The sequence below is a fragment of the Rhamphochromis sp. 'chilingali' genome (genome assembly GCF_963969265.1).
Source record: "Rhamphochromis sp. 'chilingali' genome assembly, chromosome: 11".
Taxonomy (NCBI): domain Eukaryota; kingdom Metazoa; phylum Chordata; class Actinopteri; order Cichliformes; family Cichlidae; genus Rhamphochromis; species Rhamphochromis sp. 'chilingali'.
Window position 1 is genome coordinate 32,774,580 of NC_137938.1, and position 18,246 is coordinate 32,792,825.

At 38.9% G+C, this 18,246-nt stretch overlaps 2 protein-coding genes across 4 annotated transcripts; both read right to left on the reverse strand.

Moving 5' to 3' along the window:
* Positions 1-2,119: 2,119 nt before the first annotated feature.
* herpud2 (HERPUD family member 2) lies at positions 2,120-10,529 on the reverse strand (the record flags this gene model as incomplete). The annotated part of the gene is made up of 8 exons (XM_080896007.1): positions 2,120-2,974; positions 4,073-4,178; positions 4,375-4,704; positions 4,881-5,006; positions 6,304-6,467; positions 6,786-6,887; positions 8,656-8,733; positions 10,383-10,529. The coding sequence occupies 8 exons, from the start codon at positions 10,527-10,529 to the stop codon at positions 2,789-2,791; spliced, it is 1,239 nt and encodes a 412-aa protein (XP_080752133.1). The 3' UTR covers positions 2,120-2,788.
* Positions 10,530-10,617: 88 nt separating this feature from the next.
* On the reverse strand, positions 10,618-16,795 carry pkdc (protein kinase-like domain containing). Of its 3 annotated transcripts, XM_080896009.1 has the most exons (5): positions 16,634-16,794; positions 16,165-16,549; positions 14,124-14,320; positions 11,759-11,874; positions 10,618-10,753 (listed from the first exon to the last, which is right to left on the reverse strand). In XM_080896009.1, exons 2-4 carry the CDS (start codon positions 16,533-16,535, stop codon positions 11,774-11,776), a joined length of 669 nt encoding a protein of 222 aa, XP_080752135.1. In that variant the 5' UTR covers positions 16,536-16,549; positions 16,634-16,794; the 3' UTR covers positions 10,618-10,753; positions 11,759-11,773. The 3 variants fall into 3 exon arrangements, with proteins under 3 accessions (XP_080752135.1, XP_080752136.1, XP_080752134.1); XM_080896010.1 differs by lacking the exons at positions 10,618-10,753; positions 11,759-11,874 and adding an exon at positions 12,567-13,829 and having other exon boundaries at positions 16,634-16,795; XM_080896008.1 differs by lacking the exons at positions 10,618-10,753; positions 11,759-11,874 and having other exon boundaries at positions 12,567-14,320.
* Between the last annotated feature and the right edge of the window lie 1,451 nt (positions 16,796-18,246).

Here is an 18,246-nt window from a genome sequence, read left to right on the forward strand (position 1 = left end):
AACAGGAGTGAGCCGGCTGCATAACAAGGACTTATTATGATGATGAAATGTCCTACAAGGCCCCAAACACCCTCTTAAAGAAATCTCTCCCACTGATAAGGGGAGTCTCAGCCTCACCCCGGAGCTGTGTGGAGGTAGAGGAGAAAGTGTGTGTGTGGTGGTGCGTCCTAACCTGATTGGATCGGCGGCTCAGAGGGGGCGCACGTTACAAAATCAAATGGCCGTCAAGCCGCTGTCATGCATAATTAATTGGACCTTCCACTCCCAACTACACAAAAATCCATGGTCATTCGATTAGGGGTTTTTGGAGGACTCTCTGAAGTGCATCGCTGTCTGAGCTGCTTCCCAGCTCACCACTCTATCAGTGAGGATTGTGTCAGCCTGCACATGTTCAGCCAGGTAAATTTTAAACTTTCAAGCCCCTAATTCATTGTTAGGCTGTTTGTTGTAAGGACCAGCTTTTTACACAGCTCGGCAATCGAAACATTTGCTGATAGTCATTAAAATTTGTAGATGCAGAAAGCCTGCAGGTCTCAGCAGGTAAAGTTGGGGGAAAAGCCATGCTCTGTGCTGAAGGCTCAGTTTGTAGTGCAAGCAGTCAGAAGCAAGCTAACCCTGTATTCAAATCTTCCATTTTCTTTTTACTTTTAGTATATAGTCTTCTGAAGCTGCCTTTGCCTACTGTAGGGGTTTTATTTTATTTATTGCTTGTTTCTGTACAGTTATGTTTCTGGGTCAGAAAAAAGCATGTAGTAAAATGTGACCAGATGGAGCATTCAGGTTCACTGGAAGCAAACAGGAAGCACTGGTAACAGGACAAATGTACTCTGTAAATGTATCATTATGATTAACTTGCTGAATCAGGATTGGACTGCCAAACTGTGAGATTATTGGTGCCGCCATTAATGACCATCAGCATCTGTATGAAAAGAGAGCGTTCTCAAAAGGCAGAGACCACCACTGTGGACCCAGACTGCGAATGCAACAGTATATCAGCTGATCTACTGTCACATCCATCATCACACAGGCTTTGTATTAGAAAGGTTAAAGACCCGCTAATATTTTCATTCTCACATGCACTCCTGTTGGGATAACATTTAGGAAAGTTCAGGCAGCAAAATATGCGTGAAAAAGATTCAAGTGTTTGTACTTGTTTACATTTCCCACTTCAAGCAGAGATAGGGAGCCCAATATATTTTATTTTCAGCACAATCAGTGGAAGCTTTCTACTGACCTTTTAAGTTGGAGAGGTTTGTAATGGCCAGGCATCTTAATTTTCCTCTCTGTCTTGTACTGTCTTTACCTCGTGTTTTAATCTGACCCCCTTTTGCTTTTTGCTGTGAAGAATTTTGCACAACAGTTCAGAAACAGAAATCACACACTGATTAAGTGCCCGAACAAAATTTGTGTAAGATGGGACATAATACATAAGGAAACAGAAGAAAAATCAGAACTGACTTCCTGCAGACATCGAGCTTAGGACGCCATCTTTGAAAGACATCTCAAATCTTAAAATGCATCTGGAGAACAAAGTGATGAGAAGAGCTACAATCAAGGATGCATCCTCTGTGGAAGTGTGGAAAAGAGATGAGATGCACAGCTGTAAAGGCCAGAACAAAACCTGGCCAGAAAAGGCTTTCAGAGACAGAACCTTTATATTCTTATTTTTTTTGTCATTTATTATTGAAATGTTCAGTCAAACTCTCTACCCTTCAACTTTTTTATCTGTATATTCTTTAATATTAAGCTACACTGTAAATTTAATTAAAAATAGATTTAAATATATAAGCACATCTGACATCTGAGGTCATATGATACATTGGTATACTTATATTTTACTGAAATCACTTTAAAATGACGGCCTCAAAGCACAAGGGCGTCTTATTTTGTTGCCTCCTTATGTCTTTTCCTCAACTCCTGCTGCTCCCATATCTCTGATGGATGGAATAAGAGTGAGGAAAGAAGGAAAGGAAGAAAGGAACTGCAAAAGTATAATCTGGGAAACGAGAAGAGGAGGATACAATATCTGCGTGTGAATGCCGCCCCCTGCTGGACATCAGTGGAACTACATCAACTGCGCACTAGAGAAAGTACACCACAGCAGGCAAATTAAACTGCAGCAAGATTTTTTATTCAAAAAAAGCATATATTCAGGAATTAAAGATGCATATACTTACATGTGTAAATAGATATTTAAAATACACAAAGTGGGAAAACAATGTGCTTCAGTAGCTGCAATGTCTATATGCACACTGTGTGCATACATGAAAATGTCTTTGAGGATGTGTTTTCCATGGTTTGTTAAGGAAACGTTTCCCTATTATTTTAGAGAAATTCCTTACTTTGTTTTTCTTTTTATTTCTGGGTCACATCCATTATTTAAAAAAATAATGAAATAAAATATTCACAAGCATAACCATATCACAGCTCAAAATGGAAGACAACTCCCTTTAGCGTCTCTCGTCATCGCCAAGTCTTAATGAATTCACAAGCGATGAAACAAAAACAAAAACTTTCACTGCTGAAGCTTTTACTCCATTAACACAGCACAGACATGACTTTACCAAAGGTTCCATTACTGCAGCAACACACTGCAACTGCTCTTACACTTCATTCATTGGTTGAGGACAGGAGGCTAGGCGGGCACTTCGGTCAAGGAGTATTTGACCACATGGGATTGTGTGAAGATGCGTTTGGGTTATTTATGGCCAGTAAAGGTTTGGTGGGGGTGGGGGGTGGGGGTCCTGTAGCAGGAAGAGGAAGTATTTTTAGAAGCAAGGGGGTCTACCTAGTTGTCTGGGTGGGGTCGTCCCTCGGGGATCAGTGAGGTGAAGAAGGTGCTGATGAAGGACCACGCGACTGTAATGAAACTCGGCTCGGCAGCAGCAGCCGCCGCCCGGCCCTGATCCTCCGCTCTTCCACCTCCATCCTCGCCACTGTCATCGTCCTCCATTCCTTCGTCCATCAGTCGTTCCTTTGCCACAAACAAACAGAGACAAAAAAGATTAAAGACGTTCTCTTTCAGACATATTCTGGACTGATTGCTTTAAACTCCACCTTAAAATGACAATAAGACCATTTATATTTTGAAAGCGCTTCCTGTGAGTTGGCAGGATATTATGTTGCATAATGCGCTGCAAGTTTATGTTTACTTGACACATCATCATGTACACAAATGAAACACTAAAAACCAAACGCAAACGAGTGAAGCTTAAAGATGAAGTCAGTGTTAAGAAACAGAGAATAAAAGCACTCTGAAATGCCAAGTTCCTTAAACCATTTTCCCTTTGCAAACAACCCTACAGCAGAAACCTTCCTGCTTTCATTTCTGTTTTTATCAGCACATCTCTCTGCTGTACTCTCATGTTAAGACTCAGAAAAGACCTGAAATTATTTGAAAAGATATGAGTGAATAAGAAGTTGCCTATTAAAAACAACTGTCTTTATTTTTTCCAACAAAAAAAATAGGCCTTGTTAGAATAAACAACTCTCTTGAACAATTGGTTTTATATTAGAGATTAAACTGCTACATGCTTAAACAAAAGACATTCATTTGGCCAAACTCCAAGATATTTATAATATCTAGTGACATCTACAGTCTTGTTTTGAGTTGTCACATTATCAGCAATCTGAAATTCTTTTTTTAACAAAGGATTTTTCTGTTTACAGGTAAAGGATCATCCTAGGACTGCTGTTGATCAGCTGTAAAAGCTATAATCTATTCTATAATTTAATACCAAAAATTATGATTTTCACATTGTATGTATCCACTTCAGACATCAAGGTAGCAAAGAAATGCACAGAGATCAGCAGGCCAAGACAAGAAACTCAAAGTACAGTGCAAAGTATTCTGCAGTCTCTGCACATATTTCAAGTGGGGCAAGTGCTGATTTTTGGCACATCATCATTGACTTCCAAAGATGGGAAACAGTCCAGAGTGTACTTGGTGTGATGCAGCCAAACTTCATCAGGTCGTCTGTCAGTCTGAGAAATTTTAATTGATATTTGTCTTTGAAAACAACAAGCTAGAAAAGTAAGGCAGAAAAACAGTGACAGACAGTGCCCAGCTCACCATTTCCTGCATGTCCTGGTGTCTCTCTGCTTCCTCCTGTGGAACTCTTCCTCCTCCTCTGAGGTTTTGCTGCTCTGGCCTGAAGGGAAACCAGCCAGCCTGGTGCCTGAACCATAGACACACACTTGACTTTAAAGTTGTTTTTAACAGATATATCTAAAATGACTGAAATGATTGGTGAAAATAAAGTTGCAGTAAAAACACATTCAGTACACTGTCATGAACACAGATGTGAAAATGTCAAAATTAAAAGTACAAATTATACGTTTTTTGTTTTTACAACTTCTGCAGAATTAACTCACAGGTAGACGAGCAACATGGCTCCGACCACCATGACGAAGCGGCTAAAAGAAGAGTAGAAGTAGACGATGCTGAGCAGGACGCCCACGCGAGACAATGTGTAAAGCCAGTCCAGCCAATCGCGGTTCATCTCGTCGTCATTTAGGACGGCTCCGCCCTGAGCGTTCATCTGGATGGGGTTGGGCGGCTGGTTCTCTGGCAAGGCGTTGGGGGCCGCGTTAGGTCCCAGTGGTGGCTGCACAGCATTGGGTTGGGCAGGCTGATGGGGTGAGGGGGTGGGGGAGGAGGGAGGGGAGGTGCTGGGAGGCTGCGAGGCAGCTACTGCTGCTTGACTGAGAAAGAAAATGGAGATAAAAAGAAGGAGAATAGGGAGAGAGAATGGAAACAAAATAGACAAACAAACAAATCAGCACGCGAAGTAATCATAGTAAATAAATGTAGTCTAACAAATATGTCACTGGGCAAACTGTCACTGGCATGATGATAGCAGGACAGTTTTTGCACTTACTATTGCATGTAGTAGTGACGAGCGTACATCTGTTGCCACCACAGCATCTGCATTGGCATGTACATGGGGTGGGGGGGCATGTTGGCAGGTAGGCCCCCATGAAAGGGAACCTGAGCAGCATCGGGCCTGTGGAGGGAGGAAAGCGTCATATTTGTTATTAAAGGCATTAACACAAAGCTGCACAACTGATACACATTCATAAACTGATGTTCCATCTTCAGGGTCGTCCCATTAGCTTCTCAGAACCACAGACCTGCTTTCAACCTGATGTCAAACAGAATATCTCACTAAACTTTAGTGAGTACTTATGTCATTAGCACCTGGCTGGCAATCTATTGCAAGACCTATTTATACAGTGGTGATTCCTTTGATTTAAATCATATTATTTTATTTTATATTTTAGCACAAATTTATATTTTCTATAATTTAAAGAGGCATAGATTAGTTTGGGGGTAAATGCTCAGATGTGACTCTGTCAGAACTTTTTCCCATTAATATATAATAACAGATAGCAGACATTATAGCTCTTTGCTCTGTAAACCTGTTAACTTGTCTTTTTATTGTTTATTAAACAAACAAAAAACAATTCAAAAAATCAAAAAATAATTATCATCTTTCAGGAACCATCTGAATTTTCTCTCTAGCCCAAAATTGTTTAGATTAGATTAGATTAGATAGAACTTTATTAATCCCTCGGGTGGGTTCCTCTGGGAAATTCGATTTCCAAAAAAGCAAAAAAGCACAGCACCGACAGAAGTTACAGAATATTATATATATATATATATATATATATATATATATATATATATATATATATATATATATATATATATATATATATATATATATATATATATATATATATATATATATATATATATATATATATATATATATATATATATATATATATATATATATATATATATATATATATATATATATATATATATATATATATATATATATATATATATATATATATATATATATATATATATATATATATATATATATATATATATATATATATATATATATATATATATATATATATATATATATATATATATATATATATATATATATATATATATATATATATATATATATATATATATATATATATATATATATATATATATATATATTATATATATATATATATATATATATATATAATTTCAAGTATATTGTTGAGGAGTAATGTGAAGTGCATGTGGTAAAATTTAGGCAAAACTGATTTTTCTGTTTGTGTTCAGACAGCAGTACCTTGTGAATGCTTTGTGCTACCCTGATACACGGCACTTAAAAAGTGCTTGTAAAATTGCCCCTCTCCTGTATAGTGATACCATAAAAACCCACAAATGCTCATTTAGAGCTAAAAAAAGCCCAGTCTCGTGTCTTGGTGTTGTTTGCTTACCACTGAGGGATACCAGCGGTGCTCTGAGGATATTGGGCGAAGCCGCCGCGGTACCTCAGCCCATCAAAACTCGCTGGATCAGAAGAGGAGGAGGATGAAGAGGCTGACTGACTTTCCTGATTTGGTGTGGTGGCAGGAGATATGGAGCCAGCACTCTCTGAACTCTGTGTGAACACCAATAACAAACCAATAATTAAATCAAGCACACACAGAAAAGATCAAGTTTGCCCTGAGAGAAGATGAGAGGAGCATGGAGGCTGCAGCCTAATCAAACAGCTTTCATAGTTTTTACAGGAAATCACAGAAACACATCCAGTTAAAGTTGATTGCAACTTAATCAGAATAAGTCTCTAACTGTTTTAATTATGACAGGTCAGTTTAATAAAATGTTTTTAAAAACATTTGCTTACCAGAGTTTTTAAAACTGTAAAAATACATTAAAAGCACGAATAAATTGTGTTAGTAAGTGTTGATCTACTCACGCTGGAATCAGAAGCAGTCGTGCTGGAGGGACTCCGAGGCATAGGTGAGCCGGGGGGACTGTGAGAGGTACATACGAGATGCATCATGTGGTATTCATCGTGCTGTGGGTCGACAAGGCCAGGGTGCGATCCAGATGTGTGGGAGGAAGAAAAAGGTGGTGGTGGAGAAGGCACCAGCAGATCACAGAGACAAAGCAAGAAAGAGAGAGAAAGAAAGGATTAGAGTGGAAATGGCCAGAATTCAGACAATGCTCATCGTTTGTTGGTGACACACATCACATCGGCTATTGTTTCCCAGACTGCCCGTTTCACTTCCCCCACAGATGGAAATGTCTACGAGCAACAGCTAAACTACTACTGAGGATGTGAACAACTGACTACACATGCCTCCTGCACGGCCATCAGTCCCTCACACAATTTGTAGCTACTTAAATACCAACAGTTACAAAATTGCTTACACATAATTTCCCTATGGATTAATAAAGTATGTTGTTCTGACTTAATGCGCTACAACTACTCTACTGTAATTGTGTGAGACAGCTCACTCACAAACATCACTAATAAATTAGTTTCAGTGTTTTGTTTTCTAAAGCAAAGTACTTCTAGAAGCAAGGCAGACAGCCAAACACCTCAGAGGATGTATTTGGCAATTATATCAAAGAATCATCTAAACCACCTTTGTTTCAACACATTTAAATTCATGAATCTTTGAGAGCCGTGTTGGCTTCTTAAATTTCCCTGAAGAAGGAAAACAAAGATTCGTTTATCTCAGTTTTCATCTTTTGTTTCACATTTGGTTCAAACAAAGGCTACAAGTGGGACTGCAACGATACTAGAACACATTTCTTTCAATGCTTAAGTAACATTATTTTGAAGATTTAGACTGATATAAAATATAAATAAAACTGTATCAGCTAAATTGTATTAATATTTAAAAATATAAAAGTTTTTTTTCTTCCTTCTTATTTGCAGGCCAGTAAAACTCAGAGGCCACTGATCTGCGTCTGCTATGCTGGACACTGAATTATAATAAACATTAATTATTAACATCTACACTATCAGGACATCTGTTTTCTGCAACAGGAAACATTTCTTTGAATCTGAGGTCAAGCCTGAGCTCTGAGAATGTTGATATGCTCGTTTTTCTTCATTGCTGACACCACATAGTCCTTTAAAGGCTTAAAGACACATACCTGCTCACTCACTAGCACAAAAACAAAACCAAATCTACCTCTTTCTTTTTTGCTTACAGTTTCATAAAAAAGTCTTACAAGAAGACAAAGCAAAGCCTATTTTATTTTATGAACTGGCTCCGTTGCATGTATAACTTCTTTTGCTTGAGATTATTGTACTTGTGATTAGTTATCTTTGAATTTAAGAAAATGTTTTGGTTTTTTAGGAAGATGTTTTATGTACGTTGTAGGTGATTTAATATTTTTATTGTTCATTAATAAGACAAACATATTTCTTACCCGGTTACTCAATGGATTAATAGAATAGTCAAATACTAAAGTAACTGACAGCTGTGGCACTAATTACAAGCCAGTGCGCTCAACAAGAGTAAAGACACATCACGGTTTTGAACTTTGGAACAACTTTTGAAAATTTAAATTCAAACTCTGAACACACACGAGGTCAGACAAGAAAGGTAAGTTATTTCATGAAAGGCAATGCAGTGAACTTTATTTTATGCTTTGTTTTGTTAATGTTTATACTGTAAAACAAGGTGTGCTGTGTGCTACCTGGCTTGAAATTTAAAGAAATCTATATGATCCCTTATAGGATAAATCCAGATCCAATATTTTCTCACCAAGGAATTCCCAGGAACTTAACATCCCCTCCCAAAAACTCATCGATACGTGGCTCTCACCTTTCTAAGCACATCTCTGAGCTGCAGGTGGTCTTGAAGGAGCATTCCTGAGTACACCAGCCGTTGGTCTTTGGACAGCTGAAACACAAACATCACACAATGAGACAAAGAAGTGATACACACACACACACACACACACACACACACACACACACACACACACACACACACACAGTGAGGGTAATTTTTTTTCTTTCTTTCTTTTTTTAAATTATGCTTTTAAATATTCTGAAAATGACAGGCATTCAGGTCACTGTCTGACACAATCACACCAGTCTCCTCTATATAGTGTAACCTGATGCAGGATGATAAAACTGCTGGGCTTCTTCTTGAGACACCAAGCAGAGCTTGAACTGAGCGTCTGAGCAAACACAGCCCTCACAGTAAACTTAAACCCAAACATCCACAAACATGTTTTTATGGAAACACTGCCAGCTACTACTCTGTCACAACCAGCTCCTTTTAACCTTCATAGCTAACTCGGTGCAGCAACATCAACATGTTTTTGTTTCCAGTTGAGAAAAGCCTTTTGGTAGCTGATAGCAAAGTATGAGACATCAAACCTGTCATGTTTGTAAAGTGATTAGGTGCCTTGGGGTTAAATGAGAGTACTGGGCTGGATTAGATTTCAAAGCCTACTGAAAGCCTGTGATGTGTATAATCAAATATTCAGTTCTTCACAAGACTTTCGCTTCTCCTTATCCGTTTTATGAGAGCAACTTGACCGAGAAGGAATACAGACAATTCATTTTCACTGAAGAATCAAAGCAAAGTTGTCTTTGAATCACTGTGTTTCCACTTTTTCAGGAACATCACATCAGTGGTCAAATGATAATGTCTGCATGGGAGTAGTATTACATACTGGTGCATTAGGATCATCTGTAATACTAGAGAAGTACTCCAGTCTTAAAGTGGGGCACACCTCTGGGTGAAACACGAGTCTACAAATATAACCCCATTTTAGCACAGTGCTTGCTGCTGTGCTCTTTACCCTGCTGAAATATGAAGACCTCCAAGAAAACTTCATCCTGTCTTTAATTTTAAATCCATGTATTCTTTTAATAAACTGACCCCCCCCCCACACACACACACACACACACACAAAAACTCGCCCCACAGAAAATCTGATTATTCTGTATCAAACATAATATGAGGTTGGGCTCAGCAATCACTTGGATTCAATGAAGATGTTGTCTGTCAACAATTAATGAATTAAATAAAATAATCTCAAAAACAAATACTTTGCTCTTTGTACTAATTTTTTCTATACATCTCTTATTTTTGTTGTATTTATATATCAAGCACATCCGTTTCCTTTACAAAGCGCATTTTTGTTTGTTCCTAAAAGTGAAACTTAATGGTGCTGTAGTTCAGCTTTGAACAACAGAACAGAAACAATCTTTGGTCACTAAGCTCTATCTAGAGGAAGTTAAAGTTGGACCAAGATTTGAACCACTGGACCTGTGGAAAGACTCTATTATGCATTTTGCAAGCTGCTAGGGACCAGCAGCCCAGGCCTTTCTTCCTATTGGACAACATGGTGTACATCATCTCATTTACATCTATTTTTTTTAAACTTATATCTGTAAACTGATGATAAATGCCTTTAATAAATGTCAAGCAGCCTACTGAAAAAATGAATTACTGTTTCAAATTATATATAATATGATTATTAATCAAAATAATCATGATTCTGGTTTCTTTCAGACGGACAAAACGCTACTCACCGGCTTGCTGGGGTACACACTGGAGATGTGACTTTTCAGCTTCTCCACAGTCCAGTTAAGGAAACAGTTAATGGTCTGGTCTTCATACTTCTGGTTGGGGGCCTTAATGACCAAGGTCACAGGACTATCAACTGCCCCAGAGTCCATGGCTCATATTACTAGAAAGTGGGCTCTGAGGAACCTTCACTGACACAACTCAGGACTGTCCTGAGGAGTAAGCTACCTCAAATTCTCTCCATTCTGGTACTTGTATAACACCAAAAACAGTCAATGCTGCAGGTAAGGGGCTGGTGGGTCCCCTTTTACAATATCTGCTTCATCTCTAGATCTTTTATGAGTTGGAATTCTTCTGGTAGCAGGTTGTTGGATTTCTGTTTTTAAAAAAGAGAGAGTAGCATATATAGATTACACATTATCCTAAAACATTTTGTTTTGATTTATACAAAGTATTTTTCTAATATCTATAATTTTATTTTTTGAAATTTAAATTTTAAGCACACATGCAACATGGAAATCTGTGTGGTCATCCTTCAGGTAAACTTCAAAGAAGTATTAAAGGGATAACTACTGCAGCTGTCCCTGTCCATGTCTGTGACAGAGTTAAATCCCTCCCCAAGTGTGCCAAAAAAACCTCTTAAAATATAGGATAAATAAACTAACTTACAAGCTATAAATGATTAATAAAGATAAACTCCAGCTTAACCATTCAGGGTTACGAGGCTGGAGCTGGTGTAGACCCTTGGCAGGTCACCAGTCTATAATTGTTCATCTGTCCTACCTGTCTGACACTCTGCCCCAAACTTCCTGCAACTGAGGAAACTGATCAACAAAAAGCTCACTTTTGCATACTGTAATAAGCAATGCACCAGCTCACTGCAACAACAATTCACAGCTGGCTCACAATGAAAAGCAATGTATCTACAAAATGTAGCACACGCAAGCGAAAATAACCGCAGGTGAGGCGGAGGGGTCGGGAGTTTCGGTTAAACTTCCTGATACCTGCCATGTTGGCTCATCTTTACAGTAAACAATTAAAGCAACTTTAACTATAAATCACACCGAGTCGGGTTAAACCTGACGGTTTAGAGTTAGGTGAGCTATTAACGCTGCTTATCTGTACAATCCTCAGGCGAACACACTAACACACATAGCAAACTAGCCTCACTGGGCCGGTCACTCCGATCAACTCGGCTTTTATTTTGACCCTTGGTTATGAAGCCAGGGTAACGCCGTTAGCTTCTTGGCTAATGCTAGCGTCGCTGTGGTTTGGTAATAATTCGGTGGGACTAGCTAGCCTCTCCCAAGGTGACAGCACATTTAAAGGTCTAACGATAATAAATGAGAACACGTTGCATCAGAGGGCTTTCTGTTTGTACCTGTTTACTCCCCAGTCAGTCAGTCAGCGTCGACTCCCCGTCCCAGCTCGGCTCGCCTCCCTTGTTGTTGTAATGTCGGGTGTGAGAGCGGAAACACGTCATTCTCTTTGCAACAGCTGATCAAAAAAACAAAGAAAAAACAAAACAAAACCTTGCACCGCAGTAATAAATACGCATTAAAGTTAGTATAGTTTCGTGTTTTTGATTTCACTTTGAAATTTAGAATTGAAAATCTACAGTTCTGGTTTAGTATAGTGGTTTCAATCTATTAGTTTATAGTCTTGTGATATAAAGGTGTTTTAGAAGTTGACCATATACATTGTAATTTCAAAGCAGACAACAGTAACACGCAGACTATAAGAACCAATATTTCGTTCCTGGTCATTTTATTAGGTATGCCTTTTCAGTAAGTCATTAATGCAAGTATATAATGACAATGATTCAATACATTTAGGCATATAGACGTGGTCAAGACGAACTCAAGTTTAAACCTAACGTCAAAATGGACAAGCAAGTTGATTTAACTGACTTTGATGATTGCATGGTTGTTGGTGCTGATCTGGATTTTCTACACAACCAAAAAAAGAGAAAACAGCCATTCAGCAGCAGTTCCCTGGGCCAATTTTAAAAAAGCCCCGTTGATGCCAGACCGCACCAGATGCCACTCTTGTCAACTTAGAACTGGACACTGAGGATAAAATCTGCACCAATCACCAAAACTGGACATGTGGAGACTGGACATATATTGTTTGGTCTGATGAGTGTCAGGAAAAATACTACATAATCATCCAGCAAAGAATGACTCACGCAGGGTTGGAGCTTTATTTTTTTTTCTTCAGCAATGTCATTTAATTCCCCAAACATAAATATGAATAATGACTTCATGCCCCCAGTCAGCAGGTTTTGGCTTTATATATAGCCATGTTATTTCAAAGTGGAGTGCAATAAACTCTAAAAAGAGCCTAGTTTAAATTATTTATAGCTATAGAAAATGTAGATGGCAGCATATTTGCGTGTGCATACAATTCACAACACTGGTGCTGCACTTCGCTGATGATATGATGCAATATCGTAATTTATTCACCACATTTGGTACTCAGTCTGGTAAATTTTAAGCAAATTTAGGTCCTCTGTGACATGATGTTCTTACACAGTATAGTTTTGTATTGCTTTACCATTTGGTTACTAAAAGTGGAAAAACATGTAATACAATTAAGAAAACTATTTTTGAGACTTACATTTCATTATTCATCATTGACATTTTAGATACATTTTTTTTAAAAAGTCTATTTGTTTTATTTGTAAGATTTTCAATCTTTCCACGCCTACTTCAAATGAACCTCTTAAACAAAGGACTGATCGTTGGAATGGCACTCCACCACCAGAGGGCAGTGTAAGTTGCCTAACAGGCAAACTACATTTGGAGAAAATGTTATGCTTTTGTCCAACCACACAGCCAGACTTTAAGTCTCAGCGCTAAAGTATTTAGCACCTCCTCAAGTGCCGCAAAATTATTGAGTTTTTCCTTTCTCAAAATATTCGCACAGATTGTAGAAGTTATTATTTTAGGATTGTTTATACCCCACATTCTACAATAATAATGCTATTAGTTGCCTTTATTTTTTATCGGTGTTTCATAAATATTGCACATGCGGAATAATTTCCACTGAATACATCTTTGCATGTACTAGAATAAAATCCAGAAATGTTTTCAGCCATATTTCTTGCTTTTTGTAATGTGCGGTATTGATTTTAAAGTGCTGATATTAATTCACATCTGGGCAGCGAATTTGCAGTAGGCCATATGGAAAAGTAAAACTGCCTTAGCAGTTCAACAACTCTTATTTTCCCACAAATGACGTGATAAGCATGCTTCATTAAATGACACAGGAATGAATATGGGTGTGTACAGATTTCCTGGGTGCTTTGTGTGTTTATCCCAGGAAGACTTGCTGCATGGAAACTACTGATTACTGTTTCAGCTTGCGCAGAACCTCCTTTGTCAGCTGTTTACTGTATCGGTTGATCTTCCAGTGTCCCGGCCTCCATCCCAGCAGAAAACGATGAAAGTCTGTCCAAGCAAATGCAAACATTTCCCTCCACTCTTTCTCAAGGGCATGAAACTCTACGTCTTTTTTTAACGATAGCTTTAGTTCTGAAAAATAGTAGTCCAGTAGTCCTGGTACCCTCTTTTCACACTCCCTCTCCTCCATACAGCTTCCTAGAAAATATACAACATCTTTCATCCCGCAGCCCCCACCCACATACTGAAAGTCCACAGCTGCCACATCCTTCCCACTCTGGGAAAAACAGAAATTAGCTAATTTGGCATCTCCATGAACGATGGTCTTGAAGCGGCACTCACTGAGTATCCTGTCAATGTCGCCTGCTGCTGCTTTGAGCTCAGCATCATCCATGGCTTCCAACTCGTCTGGCCGGGTTTCCAGGTGCCAGTAGGTACCGACAGGCCACAGACCCTCTGGTGCCACACCCAAGAAGAGAGCGTGAAAGTGAGCAAGCCAGCTCAGGCAAGCCTTTATCTCCCTGTCTGTAACGCTCGTCCTAAAAAGAATAAAATATATTTTTTAACCACCATAAATTATGTTTGTTTCACTATTTGGCATGTCTTTATCATGGCTTTAAGGATATACCTATCCAGGCTAATAAAGGCTCTGATCTGAACTACTCCCTTTCAGAACTACTTTGAAAGTGCTCAGACACATCAAACGACCCCCAGAAGAGCTTCTGCCTATTTCAGCAGTTAATTTGGAAATGAGGCACCTGAAACTGAACAGTGTTTAAGTTACATTAAACAGAAATAAAATTAAAAATAACTAAACATCAAAAAAAGCGCCTTCAGACCTAAAATTACAAATGAATATTACAATAAGATGCCCTTAGAAAGTTAAATTATCTCTTCCCTCACCTAAAACACAATTTATGAACATTTTTGATGTCTACAAGAGAATCCAGTGTTTACTGCATTAATGCCAAGCCATAGTTTATATGCAGGCCTCCTGTTTTACTGCACGCTCTCACAGCAGTGGCAGAAAAATGGAAAAACATAATGCAAGTACAAAACACTTCATTACAGTTCTTAAGTAGAATTTTCAGGTATCTGTACTTGTTACGGCCCTAGCAGGGCCTCTCTCTCTCTCTCTCCTGAGGGTGCCTGTGTGGGCGTGTCCCACTACCTCCTGCCTGAGGTGCCACCTTTCCCTCCTGTACAGCTGACTCCCATCAGCAATTAAGGGTATTTAAGCCCAGAGCAGGGTGAGCTCTGGGCCAGAGTGCCAGTAGAGTGGTTTCCAGCTAGTGAGCTGTGTGTCTTGTGGTGTTTCCAGCTAGTGAGCTGTGTGTCTTGTGGTGTTTCCAGCTAGTGAGCTGTGTGTCTTGTGGTGTTTCCAGCTAGTGAGCTGTGTGTCTTGTGGTGTTTCCAGCTAGTGAGCTGTGTGTCTTGTGGTGTTTCCAGCTAGTGAGCTGCGCTTTCCTTTTGACTTTTTGCTTTATTTGACCAACGCCTGAGTTTTGTTTGTGTTTTGTTGGTGTTTTATGGTGATAACGGCTTGTCCGTCTCTTTTAGTTGAACTACTTCAATAAAACTGTTTTATTTAACTGTTTCGCCTCCTTGACTCCTTTTTCTGACCCGGTCACTTTTGTTACTTCCCCCTCACCGCCTAGACCCCCCCCCCCCCAGGGGAACGTAACAGTACTACACTTGAGTATTTATTTTTCTAATGAAGTTTAACCTTTACTCTCTACATTTCAGCACAACAGTATGTCCTTTTTTGCTCCTTACACTTTCAAAACAGGTTCATTACTTTAGGTTTGTAGGGACTTATTTCCTGTCACTGTTTTCCTTCACAACAATAACCGATTGTGGAAAGAAACAGTAACACATAAAATACAATCCTATTGGTGTAGCCATCACCAGTGCTCACAGGAGGAGATAAAAAAAAAAAAGGGCAAACAAATATGTAGATATAATCTGGCCCAATAATCAGGGGTTAAAGTTTGCATAAAAATACTAGACAGTATAGTGCAGATTGGGAAGGTTAGTTTGTCTGGTTAGTTTGCAGTACTGTTTAGTCTACAGTAATGTACTGGATTGGTGCAGGGTAGCTGTGGTTTTCATGGTCAGAATCAGACTTCAGTGCCAATTTAAGCTGATGATTCACTCACCAAATTCCACGTTTATACTAGCTTTATGCTGTCTATGGGTGGGAAATCAGCCATGACTGCTTAGGTATACAAACCATATACTTTATAAACATACACAAATATACACAAGTCACGGAGGAGGGGTGGGGGTTAGTATATCTGAATAACATGAACACTTCATAGACTTTTATGGATTTTATGCAACATGCTTTTTGAAGCTTTTTTCAGAGTTTCTAAGCTTATACCTCCTCTGATCGTAACCGGCCACGTCCAGATCCTCCAGCACGATCAGCATCTCATCGCCATAGGAACAGGCAGCTAGGCAGGCAGGGATGCGACAGCTCTGATTGGTGGAATAGTTTTGGTACCAATGTGTCTCCACCTGGTAGGATTTCACTTTACGTGTGTGGGATCGATCTGTGTTCCAACCCCCGGGGTGCTCGGCTTCCTCTGGAAACTTAACGTGTTTTACAACCATGGAGGGCCGGTTACAGCCCTCCAGGTGCAGCCGGACTATCTCCCCATAACCACTCCACAGGGTCTGGATCTTAGCACCGACTCGCAGAGATGAAGCATCACATGCCTGCAGGATGAGGTCCTGGTACTCCTGTTTCATTTCCACAGCTACGGCTGAATGAAAGAGGAGAGTTAGCAACATTTAAAAAGCGTCCTTGTATGCGCTGCTGGAGGTCTCTGTTGAAGTGTCGCACTCACCTGATTCTTAAAAGTTTTTGCAGCAGAACACCAAAGGTTTCGTTTCACCCACACGATTCACTGAATACTGAATAAGTATAATATCGATTTTCTCGCAAATGTGTCAGGACACCGACACGGTTTAAATTATCCTACGGTTCAGGAAGTATTCGGCATTTAAGGAAACCCGCGCGAAAAGTGTGCAACGCTGCCACCTACTGGACTGGAGTGCACACAAAGAATCCAATAAAAAAATGTCATCGCTCATGGACAATGAAATTGGATGCAATCTTAGCAACCCAGAGAAGCCATTATACGTCTGTGATTGCATAAAGTAGTTCTTATTATAGGTTTGTGAGCAGTCCAGATTTCAAGCACTCTAATGTAACATCAAATATTATTTTTTTGATTATATAAACAAAATAAATAAACTTTATAACAGCATAATGTCATCTCTTTTCTCTCAGCAATGTGTGAGTGTATTCTTAATGAAATTTAATAAAGAGTAAGATTAGCAATACAATAATCAATACAATTTAATTTAAATAATATTAAATGGTTGCTATGGTAAAAAAAACGTATTGAAAACATTAGTAACTGTCTAAGTAAATATATTTCTAAAGGTCTTTTTGACATGAAATTCTCACCAGATGTCAGTAACAACTGATCCACACATGCAAAGAAATCAAACCACAGATGTCTATAAATTAAATTATGTGTAATAATGTGAAATGACACATGGAAAAAGTTTTGAAGACGCTGAAATTTTTCAACAACTGTGAAATTTATTTAATATTTTGTACAGAAGCCATTGTTGATGATCACAGCTTTAAGATGCCTCCTGTTTGACGAAACTAGTCGCATGCCTTGCCCAGTCGTGGTTTTGGCACATCCTTCCACACAAACAGTCTTTAAATCCTGAAGGTTCAGTGGGCCCCTTACAAGAACTCTTAGCTTTAGTTCTTTCCATAGATTTTTAATTGGATTCAGGCAAGGTGATTGTCTGGGCCATGCTAGCAGCTTGATTTTTTTTTCTCTGAACACAACTGAGACTTTCCTTGTCTGTGTGTCCGGAATCATTGTCGATTACCCTCATTTTATCTCCATAATCTTTAAATGGCGGCAGATTTTTAAAATTTTTTTTTTTTTTTTTTTAAAGTCAAGAATGTCTCACTACTACTACCTCCAAACTTCAATAGTGTTTCTGGGGTCATATACAGTGCCTCTTGACCACCAAACATGGTGTATATTATGGGACCCAAAGAGTTCAGTTTTGGTCTCATCTGATCAGGCTATATTTCACAGGCTTTTCTAAATGTTGTCCAGGAACCTTTAAATATGCTTCAACATGCTGTTTTTCAGCAATGGAGTCTTGTGTGGTGATTATACAGAAGGGCCATGGTGGTTGAGAGCAGAAATTCTTCTGTAACCAATGTGATCAGTATTTTTGCAGCAATATTGTTGCACAGGTCTTGTGAGAACTCATTGATTTTACCCATAATAAGATGTCTCTCATGTGACACCTTGGTAATGAGACACCTTTTTATAGGCCATCAGCTGGGACTGAACCAGCTGATTTCAGATTTCAGCTGGTGTCATGACTTTCCCTGCCTTTTTGCACCTCCCTTTCGCCA

Excerpts from the sequence above, each read along its gene's own strand:
- pkdc (XM_080896008.1), bottom strand. The coding sequence starts at position 16,535 with ATGAAACAGGAGTACCAGGACCTCATCCTGCAGGCATGTGATGCTTCA. Across the intron at positions 14,321-16,164 it reads GCCGGTTACGATCAGAGGAG|GACGAGCGTTACAGACAGGG; the intron begins GTATAAGCTTAG and ends TATTCTTTTTAG.